General features: G+C 34.5%; 1 protein-coding gene across 2 annotated transcripts; it reads left to right on the top strand.

Moving 5' to 3' along the window:
* LOC130456236 (transcription factor E3-like) lies at positions 1-8,472 on the top strand. Of its 2 annotated transcripts, XM_056809918.1 has the most exons (8): positions 1-171; positions 2,452-2,524; positions 3,864-3,968; positions 4,668-4,782; positions 5,682-5,738; positions 5,834-5,909; positions 7,131-7,278; positions 7,739-8,472. In XM_056809918.1, the coding sequence occupies exons 2-8, from the start codon at positions 2,516-2,518 to the stop codon at positions 8,090-8,092; spliced, it is 864 nt and encodes a 287-aa protein (XP_056665896.1). In that variant the 5' UTR covers positions 1-171; positions 2,452-2,515; the 3' UTR covers positions 8,093-8,472. The 2 variants fall into 2 exon arrangements, with proteins under 2 accessions (XP_056665896.1, XP_056665895.1); XM_056809917.1 differs by lacking the exon at positions 1-171 and having other exon boundaries at positions 1,499-2,524.
* The last annotated feature ends 5,234 nt before the right edge of the window (positions 8,473-13,706 follow it).

Genomic DNA, 13,706 nt, shown 5'->3' with positions numbered 1-13,706 from the left:
ACAGCGGGACTTCTGCTAGGCGGAGTTTGACAGAGAGTTGGGATAAGTCAAGTTCCACCTGGATACTATTTTCGAAGGACACCTTTCCTCATTTGAGGGAATTCTTGAGGAAAGAAGATCTTGAAGGCAACTGGGAAAAGGAAAAGGAGACAACTCCGGCCCACTGCTCAGGTCTAAGGGTTCTCCGTGGGATGGAGTGGGTTGTGGATATAGAAAAATAACTAAGCCAGTAAAATTTTAATTATTAACTTTTTAAAAAATGTTTTATATATCAGTTCAGCCTTACAGCTCAGAAGGGCCAGATGTAGCCAAAGTCACAAAGTGAATGTCGGGAAAATCTAGATATTGGGGCCTGGTAAAAAAAAAAACAACTGTTAAAAAAAAGGATAAAGTTGCCATACTTCTCAATGGCTAGGAAAAATATTTTAGGTAACGCTGAATAATAGAAAAAAAAATTTTAGATGATTTTAAATCAAACCCTGTGCCTCTTCAAATCACTTTTGTCCCCACCTAAACCATTTTATAAGAACAAAAAAACTTTCACATTTGCTAAATTCCCCCAAACTAGACTTTCTACAACTAAAATAAACACTAACCTTAATTCTAAAATTGTTTCAAAAAGTTACATTCTATCTCCAAAATAAAAACCTTACCAAAAAATTATTATGAAAATCTCCAAAACTTCATTCCAAAAACCCTCAAAGTCCTTTCCATCTCCATTTTTAGCTTCCATAATTATTTAAACAAATCACTAACAATTTGCCCAAAACTTGTACTCTAATTAATGAAAAGAGTAAATATTCATCTATGGTAACTTGATTTAATAAAGTTCCTGTACCTAATCTCCTCAACTCATCTAGGGGCTCCCTATTCCTTTCAAATATTCTACAAATTGATTTTAAATAATCTTCCTAACTAAAAATCTTCTTGCCTATCTATTTTTTTATCTAATTTAAAGACCATACTAATTTTGACTCATTCTTCCCAATACCTTTTGTATTCTCTCAAATATTTCTTTACTCTTCCAGTTCATTCTTTTATGACACACATTACTCATTTCAAGCTCACTTTTTTCTGTTTACGCACACCAAATCCAGCTTTTCTGACTTCCACAAATCTTGTTCATTTCTACACTACATCTTTTTCCAAAATCTTTTCAAGTACAAAATCTTTCCAAACCAGTGTCATTCAACTACTTCATTTTCTTAAACATTCCTAATACCAGTTCAAACCCTATCTTCTTGCTTTATTCCTTAATTTCTTCAATCCTTTATAAATTCTCTTAAATCTTTACAAATCTACTCCTTTAGCTAATTTTTTTATTCTTCCCAAATATAAAAGAGCTTATTTTTAATCCCTCTAAGTCCTGCCAAAAAAAAAAATTAAAGCCTACCTATTGAGATGAATACTGTAGCATATCTCCTAATTAAAAATAAGGTATTTATTAGTAAAGTAACAGTATCTCTATTGTTAAAGTATAGCTAGGATGCTCAGTGGAGAGAATGATAGTTCTTAAGGTCAGAAAGACCAAAATTTAAATTCGGCTCTAAACACTTAAAAGCTTTATGACCTTAATTAAGTATGTCACTTAACCTCTTTATGCATGTTTCCCATTATAAAATGAAGACAGACTGTAAAAAAGAAATGACAAAACCACTCCACCATCTTTCCCATTCAAATATAACTGAACATTCCTGAACATGCCTATTTTCTAGTCTAATTGTTAACTGAACTCTACCACACTTAATTGGCCAACATAAGAACTAGACAAGGTACATTCCCAGAACTCAAATTAACTTTTAAAACTCTGTCAGTCACTGACTCCTGTTATCGATAAATAACTTCTAATTTTCTGTGTCACTCTCCTTGGGGAAAAAAAGTACAATTTAGGTTCAGATTTGGCCTCAGACACTTCCTAGATATGTGAACTTGGGCAAAATAAAAGGCAAGGGTTTAAAAAAATCTTCCAAATCAAAAAGCCCTCAATTTCATTTCTATCTTCCCCACCAAATCATGAAGAAAAATATGCTGCAGCTCTTTGATTTTCCATAAATCCAATCTAGATCTTTCTTTTTCTGGTCCTATGTCTCCTTTCTCAAAACTCCAACACTAATTGCCTACCTGTCCCCAGCCAAATGCCAAAAAGATTGAACAACCCAAATTGTGTGCCTGTATTGCCACATACTAGCTAAATCATTTCCCTATACATACCTCATGCAGCCTCCAAAACCAGCTAGCCATAGCACCTGCCTCTTCCTCCCTATCCCCAGCTTTGTCATCCCCCTTCACCTTGGCTATTTCTTCAAGTATCACCCTTCACAAGCAGCTGATGCAGACTGAGGTGCAAGATCAGGAATGGCAGGAGTGGAAAGAGAATGTGACATCATCTTGGTTACCAAGCAGCTCAGTTCCTCCAGTTTTACCAGCTGTTTCTGTTGTCTTTGGGTCTAGCCCTCGTGGATCCCATCAAAGTGACTGCCTTACCAGGCCAATCTCAGGCCAGATATCCATAGGCATGCCCAAGGTAAGAGGTCTCTTAGATCTCATCATAATAATTATTGTTGCCTGTTTCTGGGCCTAAGTTTTCCTTCTTTAAAGTTGATGGCTTTTAAGTTTCCTTTCAGCACTGATATTGTGTGAGCCTAAAATTTTTGGATGAGTGGGGTAAAGCTTATGAAGAGGACTCCTGAATCATGGAGCTCTTTTCTCCTGCTGATGCCAGGTCCAGATGTACCCAGAGAACCCTACACAATACCATCTGAAGCAGGGCCAGCATCAGCAGGTAAAACAGAATTTACCAACTAGCACAAAATTTCAATTCAAAGGTCTTGCCACCCCAGGCATTGAAAGAATCTTCACCTGAGAGACCCAGATGCCCAACAACATCCAGATTCATCATAAGCTTCAGCTCAGAAAAGGTGGTAAATGTTCCACTTCTCTCTGACATTCAATAATCATCAATCATTGGGCTGATTCCCTTAATTTAGTTCTAAAATTGCCTCTTGGGAAATCTCTGGTACCTGTGCTTTTTATTAACTTACCTTTTAAACCCTTACCTTACAATACTGTGTATTGGCTCCAAGACAGAAGAGTAGTAAGGGCTAAGCTATGGGGGTTAAGTGACTTGCCCAGGGCCACACAACTGGGACATGTCTGAGGTCATATTTGAACTCAGGACCTCTCTAGGCCTGGCTCTCAATCCAAAGCTGCCCCCATATGCATATTTTTTATAACATTTTCCAGATATATATGAAACACTGGTACTATAAAACCAAAGGGCATAGCTTCTGCTTCATATTCAATACTGCTTTCCAGAAAATCTAAAAATGTCTAATCTATCAGCATTGAACTAGAGTATTTGCTTATCCACAATTCTTGAGAGCATTTAATTTGCTTTTAATTATTTTTGCCAATTTGCTAATTAACTTAATGTCAAGTACTTTATTTTGTCAACTGGTTTATTTTAATTTATATCTGATTATTAAGGTTGAGCTAAGTGATTATCATCAATTTATGTTAAATATATATTGAATTTCTCATTGTTGCCTTTCTTATGAATATTTTCCCTAATCTGTTTTTTGTTAAGCTGAATTTTAATGTATGACTTACTGAAAAATTCCTTATATTTATTTTATAAACTTTCCATCTTGGAATCAATACTCTGTATTGGTTCCAAGGCAGAAGAACATTAAGAGCTAGGCAATGGGGTTATAAGTGACACAGCTAGGAAGTGTCAGAGGTCACACTTGAACCCAGGACTTCCTTTCTGTAGGCCTAGCTTTCAATAAACCAAGCTACCTGACTGTCATAACTAATATTTTTTGGAAAATTTTAGCTCATCTTCTCATCTCTTATTGACATAGATTAATGAGGTATTAAATGAGACCATCAGCCTTGATTCAAGCTACCATAATGATATTCTTAGCTACCTGCCTGAGGTTTCTGGAGATCAACAGCTCCCAAGTATGGTAAGCAATTTGGAAAGAGAAAATTTTTTTTCTATTTTATTTTAATTTTTGGAGCTGTGATTTACTTTTTTTCTATATAAATGTACATAAATGTATACACATGTATCAATCAATTATATATAATACAGTTCATGTAATTTTCCTCAGTTATGTGATCAAACATATCTCTTTCCTTCAATCTCCCAGGGCTTACAGGCAAATTGAATCTGGGTTATACATAAGCAAAACATATTTCTATATCATTCATTTTTGCAAGTAATCTTAAAAACATAAACCCAAAATAATCTGAAAAATTGTCTTCTTTCAACTGCATTCTGAATCTCTCCAGTTCCTTCTTTGGAGGTGGGACAGCATGTCTTGTCTTAAGAGTCCCTCAGTATTATTCTGGATCATTGTATTGCTGATAATAGCTCTGTCACAGTTGATTGTTTCACAATATTGCTATTACTAGGTACAGTGTTTTCCTTGTTCTACTTATTTCACTCCACATCAGTTCATGTTGATCTTTCCAGCTCTTGGAAAGAGAAGATCTTTGGTATTTGCTCAAGCTGGGGGAAGGTAAATGTCTTCTTAAAAGGTATTTCTCACTTCTAAGAATGGAGATATAGGAACATTCAAGCTACTTTTAGAGAATAATAAAAAAATGATTATATCATGGCAAAAAACTAGTGAGTCTCACTATTATTATTATTATAACAGCTGCCTGCATCTGGGAATATACTGGATGCAAGCAATTGCCAAGAATCCGTGGATCCAGTTGTCCCTGTTAACAATGGTCCAAATGAACTGACTGGTTTCAGAAAAGATATTTCTGGTGAGCCCTTTTCCTTCCCTAAACCTTTCTTTTCCTAGGGTCTTGGTTGCAGCTTTATGGAATTAAGGAGTGGAAATTACAATAATTTGGGAGCCAGAAACTTAGTTAGTAGATTTCTTTTGGTTTCAATCTAACAATTTAAATGGGAAAGTTGTGGTGTGAGATTCTATCATACCATACCATGCCAACAACTAATCTTATAGAATTACCTGAACAATGAGAAAGGACAAGAGACTTGACCAATGTCATATGGTAATTTTGCATTAGAGGATAGAGGTCTCTCTAACCAAAGCTATCATGCCTTTTATTATGCTGTCTCTTAAAGAGCTAGAAATTGGGAAGCATATGCATTGAAAGATAGGGTGGTGTAGAATGAGGATTATAAACTGGAGCATATTTGGGTAATATCCTCAACTGGGGATCTATTTGTTTGTTGTGGAGTTTGGGGGATCAAGAATTAGGGAATATGATAGAAGCTTTTAAGGGCTGGGAATTGGGAAATAGATATGAAAATTAAGAATTTAAAAAGTGTAAAAATAAAAAATTGGGAGAGGAAAAAGAATTGGGAGATTCTATGGAAGACCTGGGGACTAAACACTGAATACATGGGACAAAAACTAAAAGTGAGGGATCTTGGGGACAAAAACATTTTAGGTATCCTTGAATTAGATAAATATAAGATTGTATATTAAGTGAATTATAAATTATATAAGGGTCATCAAAAATTTTGAATTTTGGAAGGTATACAAGTATAGGAATTGAAGGAACATTAGGGACTGAAAATTTATGTCAAATAGTGGGTATTGCCTACAAAGGATTGGGAAAGTGGAGGCGTATTAACTGGACTAAAGGAAATTTTAGAGCTCACTGAAAGATTCTTCTTTATCCTCTCTCTACAGATGATGAGACAAAAGCCCTTCTGAAGGAGCGTCAGAAAAAGGACAATCATAATCTTAGTGAGTCTCTGCAGGAAAAGGGATGGGAAGAATTGAGAAACAGGAAAGGCTTGGTCTCATTAATGATGCTGCCTTATTTTCCTTTTGTTCTTCAGTTGAAAGGCGACGACGTTTCAACATTAATGACAGGATCAAAGAACTAGGAACCTTGATCCCCATGTCTGGCAAACTGTGAGTCTCTCCATAGAGATCCAGAGGAGGATTTATTAGGAATAGTGTCAAAAGGAACAACCTAGATGGCTCAGTGGATTGAGAGTCAGACCTGGAGATGGAGGTCCTGGGTTCAAATCTGATCTCAGATACTTCCTAGCTCTGTGACCCTGGGCAAGTCATTTAGCCCCCATTGCCTAGCCTTTACCACAATGGAAGGTAAGGGTTTAAAAAAATAGCATTAAAATTAGGCACGCAGGGGCAAAAGATGGATATTTTTGCTGTAATTTCATTTCCACCTTCCTCCTCTAGCCAAACTGTCTTATTTAATATTTAAAAAATATTATTTTATATTATTTAAAAAAACGTTCCATGCCTCTAATTTCTCTCCTCTATCTAAAAATCTTCAGAATCTGGGTTCTTAATCTCATCATTCAAATGGAAATTCTCTCTTAAAAGTTACCAATGATCACTTAGTAGTGGGGTGGAATAAATGAAGGGAAGATGGTGCCTGCTATGTGCCAGGCCCTCAGATGAGTACTACATGTATTATCTCATAGATAGATGCTATTATACTTCAATTTGTGGTTGCCAAATCTAATGGCAGTTTTTCAGAACTATCTAGACTTATGCAGCATTTGATGCCTTATTCTCTTCGTTATTTTCTCCTCTAAGAGTTTTTAGGAAATTATTTCTTGGTTCCCCTACTATTGTTTTTATGACTCTTTCTCCTTTGCTAGATATTCATCCAGGTCTTGCCCACTAATTCGGAATGTTTTCTAAGGCTGACTTCTCAGTCTATTATCAGCTCCTATGATTTCTATTTCAAACTGAGTATCCTACAAACATCTCATACTCAACTATTTCAAAGCAATTCATCCCCTCTTTGGAACATATTTTCTTCTAAAGTAAGGGCTCAAGAGTTCCAAGTAACTAATGATTCAGGGTTGTGATGACAACTCTTTCATAATATTTTCCATGCCATCATCAATTAATGCCTTTGCCTAGGCTTAAAATGACAAGACACAAGTTAAAATTTACCCAAGTTAATTACCTGTGTGACTTAGGACACTACTTGACTGTAGACCTTATTTTTATCTGTGAAATAAAAGAGTTGAAGTAAAGGAACTTTCCAACTCTAAATCTATGGTCTTAAAACCTTTTATTATCCTATAGTTGAGGGGGGGTAAAGAACTTACACAAATTCAGGTTCTCTAACTGACAATCTCTTCCCTGGACTAGGGAGGTGCGCTTGAACAAAGGAACCATCCTAAAGGCCTCAGTTGATTATATACGAAAGCTGCAGAAAGAGCAACAACGGGCCAAAGATCTGGAGAAGCAACAGCTTGTCTTGGAGCAAGCCAACCGAAACCTGCAGCTTAGAGTCCAGGTAGGCACATGTTCCCGCCAAAAGGTCAAAGGACAATATGCTAAGATGTTTGAATTTTACCTTAGACACAATAAGTAGTTCTAAATGTTTTTGAACAGTATAGATTTGATTATACCTATCTACCCGAAGTCTTGAGGGAAAAGAATATATGTTAGTTTGTTAATGGGAGAGATCAGAAAGAAATGTAGCTATTTCAAGATGTTACTGATTCATATTGAGGGTTAGGGTAGAATATGAAAGTATACTGAGAGAAAGGAGAGCTTAAGAGTGAACCTGGAACCTGATTTTATGAACATATTGGGAATTTAAGAAGGATTCTGGGGTAGGAGAAAGGACCTCATTATTGTAGTAAAGAGTTCTGAGAAGCAAAAAAAGGAAAAATGATAGAATATGAAAAAGGGTTAGGCAATTTGAAGTCCAAATATCATTCTACAGATTCTTTGTTTGCTTCCCATTTCAGGAACTGGAACTACAAGCCCAAATCCATGGCCTCCCAATATCTTCTGTTTTGAAGCCTGAGGAAATTGAAGGCAGCTATATTCCACAATTCTCACCTCCACATGCACTACTGGACCTCCATTTTCCTATGGATCCAATGTATGATGTAGGAGAAGATCCCTTCCACCTGGGTCTTGAAGGCATTCTGATAAAAGAGGAAGCAGCTGTGGGTCCAAATCCTACCCTGGGGATCCCATCTGTAACAATGTCTCCACTCAGGGCCACCACTGATCCCCTGCTTTCCTCTGTCTTCTCAACTCCTTCCAAATGTAGCAGCAGCCACAGATGCAGTTTCAACATGGAAGAAGAGCCTTAATGATACCTTCTTCCTTTCTCATAGAATTGAAGCTAGATCCTACTCTAGGGTATTCTGTCTATATTTACATCTTGCACCATACCATGCCTGTTATTATTTCCTGAATATTCAAAAACCATATTTCATGTTCTAAGCTTCAACCCTTTCAAGAGCTTTCAACCCTGGGAGAATTTCTACTGTAATAGGTGTAAACTCCTAAATATTGCTTTTTGCCTATGTATGTGTATCTTTTGAGGGCTAGGGGAAGGAGGGAGGGAAATGGTACTTCTTTAAATGTTCCTTGCCTATTTACACATTTATATTTTCTGATTAAATCCCATCAAAGAAGTGAAGTAGTATGGAAGCCATTTGTATAAGGCTGAAGTAACTCCAGCACTAATCCTGTGATCTTGAAAAATTGAATTTGAAGTTTTGGAAGAAGATTTAAGCCATCTTCTTTGGGAGAAAAATGATAGACCCATCACGCTACAGTTACCAATAAAACAAGCTCACATTTCAATAGAGTAACTTGCTCTAAGAGTTAGATTAGTTAGCAAAGAGAAGCAGGAAATAGGTGAACATAAAAAGATGTCCCTGTAAACTCTAGGTACCATTTTCTCTGAACCTACTATCCTATGTCTGTACCTTCAAGTTCTAAATCTGCGCTATAGGAATCAAGAACTCATGGGAAGATGGCATATAATATAGAAATTAGAAGATATGTAGTGAAAAGTGGGTATGTAAAAATACCCAAAAAAGGGGACAGAGGAGTTGGGGAAATTAGCTTCTTGGAGATAAGAGTAAGAGAAAAAGTTGTTTCATGGACAAATCAGGAATAATGAAAATAGGGAAGGAACTAGGAGGCCGCTTCCTGGAGTAAAAGAAAGAAGAGTTGTAGAGGAAGGATAAAAGTAGAAAAGATTTTGGAATAATTAGAATTTTAATTTTCTGATTCAGGGGAGATTCAGCCTCTCTCTCTCTCTCTCTCTCTCTTTCTGTCTCTCTCTCTCTCTCTCTCTCTCTCTCTCTCTTGTCTGTCTGTCTCTCTCTCTCCCTCCCCCCCCCCCCACCCCTTTCTCTCACTCTCTCTGTTCTTGGGGGAGATCAATCTCTGCTTTCCTTTCAATAATTAGGAAGCATTCCACTGGCTATGTTCACTTTCTTAAAGAGCTAGTGACTAGCTCACTCAGTTTCATGTAACCATTTAACATAAGAACAGTTCTTACAAAGGGATATTTTCCTTTAAATAACACCAGTATCAATACAAATACTACCATAATCACTGGGGTATATTGTTATCATACCAACTCAGTCTCAGGGGATTCAAAATATCCCTACATAGTTAATTTCCAAAGGTGGCATTACATGTTGGATGAGCCCTTCCACTAGATTGGAATTCAAAAAATAACTCCCAAATATTGTTCCTGCTAATTCCAATGGCTTGCTATGGTAAAATTGGGTTAAAAGTTCCTACTAATGGGCAAAGAGTCTATAGACTTCACCTCTAGTCTGTCCCAATAAAGCACTTCCTTTATGTAACATATTTTTCTAGAAGTAGGAAGACTTCCTAGATTCTTCACTTGGATGTTGCAGGTGAGCAATTTGCTGAACAGTATGTTATCTTTAAAGTAAGGAAAGCATTTCTGTGGAATGTGTTTCAATTAATTAATATGCCAATTATCAAAAAAAGGGACAATGGCTCCTTAACCAAATTAGAGTATTCTTTCCAAAGATCCTGATATTAAAAATAATGAAAAGAATTATGTGCCAAATGGGGTTACAAATAGTTGGATACAATTGAATAAATATGTACTATCCAGCTCAATGTAGCTGGATAGCACATCAAATCAAAAGAATCAGTAGCAAGAAGGGAATAATAGGGACACAGAATCTAGCTTAATTCAGGACACACCCAGCATAGTACTTCCTCCACTCCTGGAACACAGCAGAACTTTAACAGACAAGGTCATAACATAAGTTGAAAAATATGCAAAAAAACAAAAAAATTTAGCAGGGGAAGGTTATTTTAGTGACAGAGAAGAGCAAAACACAAACTAAAAAAAAAAAAAGCAGAACAATGCCAAAAAGGAAACATAAAAAGTTTCACGTGGATGGCTCAAAAACAACTCCTGTGAGAATTTAAAAAACAAATGAACACATGCAGAGAAACATAAATATTAAATGCATCCTTTTAAGACAATAATAAAATTAAAATTACATTAGACAAAAGGATGCAAAAAGACTAAAAATTAATTGGAAACTAAGTAATCTTATCTTAAGGAATGACTGGATCAGAGAATAAATTTTTAAAAATCAACAATTTAAGGAAATGTCAACAATGAAATAACATATCAAAATTTATGGAATGAAGTCTAAGCAATATTTAGTAGACATTTTATTTCTTTAAATCCTTTTAAAGGAGATTTAAAAAATCAAGCATGAAACTAAAAAGCTAAAAAAAAAATTTCCAATTAACTACCAAATTGGAAATACTAAAAAAAGGAGAGATTAATAAAATTAAAAGTAAGAAAATTATTAATAAATAAGGTGAACTGGTTGTTACTGGGAAAATTTAAAACTATTGGTTGTTATTTTTACAAAGATAGAAAACCAATGATGAGGAAATTAAAGCAATTCTTGGGAGTTATTTTGCCCAATCACAGGCTAATAAATCTAATTTAAATTAATGAATACTTTTTTTAAATTGTCCAGATTAACAGTAGAGGGAAGTAGAATACTTAAAATCCCATTGCAAGTAAAGAAAATGAACAAGTCATCATTGAATCTCCTAAGAAAATAATCTCCAGGGCAAGTTGGATCCCCTAGTGAATCCTATCAAACATTTAAAAACAATTATAATTAATTAATTTAACAAGCCATTTTTAATGGAATAGGTGAAAAAGGAATTCTATTGATTTTATGACACAAATAAGTTGCTACTATCTAAATAATGAAGAGTAAAAACAAAGGAAAATATAGACCAATCACAAATTATTTAGGTACAAAAGTTTTAAATAAAATACTAGCAAAAAGGTAAGAGTAATATATTACAAAAATCAGTCACTATCACCAGGAGGGAATACTGGGATTGTTCAATATTGAGGAAAACCATCAGCATAATTGACCATATCAATATAAAACCAACAGAAATCATATAATTAAAATAGATGCAGAAAAAGGCTTTGACAAAATACAAAGTCCATTCCTATTAAAAATACTAGAGACCCTGGAATAAATGGAACTTTCCTTAAAATGATAAATAGCACCTACATCCATCAATTACTATTCAGTATTGCACTAGAAATGCTAGCTATATCAATAAAAAGAATCATCAGCATTTTTATATTTTGCCAACAAAGTCCATACATTGTAGACAATATAATATATCTGAGATCTACCTATGAAAAGAAATCCAGGAACACAATATCTATGAACACAATTATAAAAACTTTCACACAAATAAAGAGATAACTAAAAAACTGGGGAAAAAAAAACATTTAATTGCTCAGTATAGGCCAAACTAATATAATAAAAATGATAATTCTACCTAAATTAATTTAACTATTCAGTACCATACCAATCAAACTACCAAATAACTATTTTGTAACTCTAGAAAAAAATAATAAGATTCATCTGGAAGAACAAAAAGTCAAAGATATCAAGTGAGTTAATCACACAAAATATTAAGCAAGTGTCCTAGTTGTAACAAATATATATCAATCTGTAAGACAAAGCAGTTATCAAAATGATTTGTTACTAAGAAATAGAGTAGTGGATGAATGGAATAGATGTAGGTACACATCATACAGTAGTAAACAACCATAGTCCCCTAGAGTTTGAGAAACACAAACATACAAGCTTTTGATGAAAGAAATCACAATTTTTTAAAAATTGCAGAGAAAACTGTTAAACAGTACGGTAGTAGCTAAACATGGCCCAACAAATTAGGGGAGTATCTGCCAGGCCTATGGATGAGGGAAGAATTTATGACCAAAAAAGACGCAGAAAACATTATGAGAGATAAAATGCATATTTGGATTATATTAGTTTTTGCACAAACAAAACCAATGCAACCAAGATTATTAAAAAAGGAGAAAACTGGGGGGAAATTTTTTCACAATATCTCTAATAAAGGCCTAATTTCTTAAACACATAATCAAGTCAAATTTTTATGAATACAATTCTTTCCTAACTGATAGATGTCCAAAGTATAGGAAAAAACAGTTTTAAGAATACAAAGACACATGAAAAAAATGTTCCAAATCACTATTAGAGAAATGTAAATTAAAGCAACTCTAAATACCTCCTCACACATGAGACTAAGTTATATGAAAATACATAATGATAAATGTGGGAAGAGGTGTGGGAAAATTAGGTTACTAAAATACTGTTGGTAAAACTGTGAACTTATACCATTCTTAACAACTTGTAAATATTCCCAAAAGGTCATAGAACTCTGCATACATTTTGATCCCACTATTCTACTACTGCAATACTACTACTACTACTAGGAATATATCCCAAAAAGATGAAAAGAAGGGATAAAAAGGCCAATTTGTTCCAAAAAATATTGTTTGTAGCTTTTTGCAATGGCAAAGAACCAACTTAAAGCAAATGTCATCAATTGGGGAATGGCTGAAATAGTTGTATACATGGATGTAATGGAATACTACTGTGTGATAAGATATGACAATTTAAGAAAAACCTAAAAGACACATGAACTAAAGCAAAGTGGAGTAAGCGGAACCAGAACAATGTACACAGTGAAAACAATATTAAATGATGATCTACTATTCATAACTATTACCAGCAATGCAAAGACCTCAAATCCCCCTAACAGATTCATGCTTAAGAATTCTATTCATTCTCATAGAATTGATGGGCTCTGAACACAGAGCAGAGAATAACGTTTTAATTTTTATTTCCTTTACAAAAAAATTTTTTTTTCTGTTCTTTCACAACCTGAAAAATAAAGCAATCTGGATTGTATGACAGCACATAGATTACTTGCGGTCTCAGGATGGGTATTGAAAGGATTTGCAAATTCTCAAAATGTTGAAAAACATGTTAAAAATTACTTCCATATATAATTAGGAACAAATGCAATAAAGTATCACTAAGGGTGAAAAAGTAAGAATGAATTTAAGCAGGGAAAAGAAAGGAAAGGAAGAATTTAGAGAGTAGATTAAGGAAGGATTTAAGCAAAACAAATTCTTTGCAGACAAAGAAAAATGGATGACCAAGTGATGATGTAATATACTATTGTGCTGTAAGAAATGAAAGGGATGGTTTTGGGAAACCAAGGAAGACATGTATGAATTTGGCAGTGATATGAACAGAAAATGACAATATAGTAAAGGCAAACAACTTTGAAAGAACTAAGAATTCATCAGTTTACACGATGACAACAGAGGTTTAATAATGAAATTCGTCAGAATGAGATGAATTTTGGAGTGGGGGGATGGTCAATATAGAAATTTGTTTTGATTAGTTATACAAGTTTATAGGAGTTTTTTCTTTAGTTCTAAGGAGGAAGACTGTAGCATTCCATACATCATTCATACTTCTTAGATGAGAATATGCCTGGAATGCTACAAAGACAGATTTTGGCTAATTGAAAAAATATTTTAAATGC

This window comes from Monodelphis domestica (genome assembly GCF_027887165.1).
Source record: "Monodelphis domestica isolate mMonDom1 chromosome Y unlocalized genomic scaffold, mMonDom1.pri SUPER_Y_unloc_1, whole genome shotgun sequence".
Taxonomy (NCBI): Eukaryota; Metazoa; Chordata; class Mammalia; order Didelphimorphia; family Didelphidae; genus Monodelphis; species Monodelphis domestica.
The sequence above is the reverse complement of the archived record's forward strand: the minus strand, read 5'-3'. Positions and strand labels throughout refer to the sequence as shown.

Excerpts from the sequence above, each read along its gene's own strand:
- LOC130456236 (XM_056809917.1), top strand. The coding sequence starts at position 2,330 with ATGCAGACTGAGGTGCAAGATCAGGAATGGCAGGAGTGGAAAGAGAAT. Across the intron at positions 3,969-4,667 it reads ATCAACAGCTCCCAAGTATG|CTGCCTGCATCTGGGAATAT; the intron begins GTAAGCAATTTG and ends TTATTATAACAG. Across the intron at positions 7,279-7,738 it reads ACCTGCAGCTTAGAGTCCAG|GAACTGGAACTACAAGCCCA; the intron begins GTAGGCACATGT and ends TTCCCATTTCAG.